The sequence below is a fragment of the Halyomorpha halys genome, unplaced genomic scaffold (genome assembly GCF_000696795.3).
Source record: "Halyomorpha halys isolate HHAL.00 unplaced genomic scaffold, Hhal_1.1 Scaffold6254.1, whole genome shotgun sequence".
NCBI classification, from domain to species: Eukaryota; Metazoa; Arthropoda; class Insecta; order Hemiptera; family Pentatomidae; genus Halyomorpha; species Halyomorpha halys.
This window is the reverse complement of record NW_027113873.1, coordinates 1-2,555: the sequence shown is the minus strand read 5'-3', so window position 1 is coordinate 2,555 and position 2,555 is coordinate 1. Positions and strand designations below refer to the sequence as shown.

General features: G+C 28.3%; 1 protein-coding gene across 1 annotated transcript; it reads right to left on the bottom strand.

Annotated features, from left to right (window-relative positions):
- Positions 1-450: 450 nt before the first annotated feature.
- On the bottom strand, positions 451-1,759 carry LOC136796713 (lipase member K-like; the record flags this gene model as incomplete). Its single annotated transcript, XM_067051156.1, is given in 2 exon segments — positions 451-1,526; positions 1,617-1,759. Coding segments are annotated over 2 exon segments (524 nt in total), but the record flags the coding sequence as incomplete, so codon positions are not given.
- Positions 1,760-2,555: the final 796 nt, after the last annotated feature.

Genomic DNA, 2,555 nt, shown 5'->3' with positions numbered 1-2,555 from the left:
AAAACATTTGTTATATGATATAACAAAAAAATATATTTTTCCCTACCTTTTCCTTTTACAATCAATAATCTTCTACACACTAAATACATATATTTTATTTTTTCCTATTTAACAATTTCATTCCATTTGACAATTTTATTCTCACTCTCTCAGACTTTCCCCTCTCCAGTGATCCGCTACCCACGTTCGATCCGTAATAACAAATTAATTGAATTTATCATTAGATAGCAATGTAAAATCAAACGAAACACATTATAGTCGCAGCAGTAGATCAGTTTAAAGAAAAAACAAGTAAATAAATAAATTTTAAAAAACTGATATATAGATTTAGAAAAACAAATAAATAAATAAATTAAAAAAACTGATATATAGATTTAAAAAAACAAAAAGTTAGTTACAAGAAATACCTAAATAAATAAAGAAGTTAAAATAAATACGTTAATGAATACATAAGTTAAAAGAAATACTTTAATGAATAAATAAGTTAAGGGAATAAATAAGTCAAGATACAAATCGACTGGTGAAAAAACTTATTAACAAAAAAACTTAAAACTTGTTAAAAACAAAACATTCATCTAGCTTTAATTTGAGTGCTAATAGGCATCTGTACGTCCAATAGTTCCTGAGATATAGTTTGTTCATAAACCAAAAGTATTTTAGGAATAACGAGAGATCAACATTCGGCAAACATCATGAAACTGCTGCCATAGCTAAATATTCCTCAGTTAAGAGCTAACATAAATCTGTATATCTTTTATAGTAGATTCAGTAATTTCCTTGTTATTTACCAAAATAAATTCACAAAATATTGATTCACAAAAATGTTTCAAAAATGTTTTTTGAAAAACTGTACCCCGGCGACAATTCAACTTAAACAGCTATATTATGGCTTATATTTTAGCAAATTTACTCTACTTTAAATTATCTTCTATTATGTCTTATGGTGTTGTAGATAATGGAGCTCTGAATGAAAAATTAATTTTTTGTAACGTTTTGAAACATTTTGTATTCCTATGGTTGGCAGATTCATCAATTTTGAATAGTAACTACATTAAGTCTTCATTAAATTAATCAAAAATTGAGGTCAAATAGCTTCTTTTGTACCCGGGCTCATGAAATAAAATCGGTTAGCAATATTTCTTAATTCAGTCTTCATAATAATATTCATCATCAGTTGTTTCTAAGCCAAACAGTTTCTTCAAGTTTGAAGATGGATTTTGTTGTGAGTATAATTTTGTTAATCTTACAGTCAAGGCAAGCAGTTTCTTTTCTTCTTTAATAACTGGATTTTTTTTAGGATATGAGTAAGACTCTTGGGTTATTGTGTTGATAGGACTTTTAAGATTTTTCCATATTTCTGATGAACTTTTGTTTTCACCCATACTATTTATGATCTGGATGATGTCCGGGTATAGGATATAAGGAGCGTTGTCTCCAATGTACATGTCCACGTGATTAAACTTGGGATCTGGTACGGCTTTCACTATAAGAACGTTTTGAAGGTCTGAAGCTAACCTCTTCACGGACTGAAAACAAATGATACGTATTAATTTGGGAAGTAGAAGCTTTGTTAAAAAATAATGTTCTTATAGAAAATATATTAGTTGATTTCTTACGGACTCAGATGTAAGGACGTCATTGTTCCCCCAGATGAGTGCAGTTGGAGCTGTGACAAGTTTCAGGTTGTATGGCGGAGGTTTTACACTCCCGTACTTTTCAAGATTCGCAATAGGTCCTAGATCTAGTGCCTTGAATTCACCTAAATAAAAAAATTAAAAAAAACTGTATGAAACATATCAACATAATTATTGATACAACTTAAAAAAATATTAAAAAACTCGTAAGAAAACTTGAAGTTTATACTTTTCTCATGGCCTGATATTCTTAAGAATTCAATAGGGTTGTTATTCACAAGAATTCTGCCTTGTACGAGTGAAAAATACTTTATTTATCTACGCTGCCTAAATACATCAGGTTGCTATCTCACACAGCATACTTATTAATCCGTAATCGGACATATATAAATTACACATACATGGTATAATCAGAAAAAAAGAGATACAATAATAAGATATAATAAACAATTTTTTTTCCCCTACAGTTTCCTTTTACATTCAATTTCGGTCTGTACAACAAATACAAATGTTTCAATTCATTCCTTTATAATAATTTTCCTTTTTATTAACATCTAATGTTATCCATCTGCTCCGTCTTCAGAACTCTTGATTGCTTAGTCTAAGTTAATCATTAAAATGTTACTTTGCTAGATTAATTGCTACCCATGTTTGTTAAAATGTTATATAATGTTAATTTATTAATTGAATCATAAATAGTTTAATGCACTTATTTATAAACCATGTAAATATTATCGTAATTGTAAATATATTATTGCAATAAAGAAACGCAAAAAAAAAGAATATAATAATAATCTTTATTTATTTTATTCTATATGAATATACTGACTGATACACATTAAAATAATTTATCACAGGTCGCGCCACTCACCGGCCTTTGCATTCCAATGCAAATACCTTTGGGTAACTGAAGGAGATATT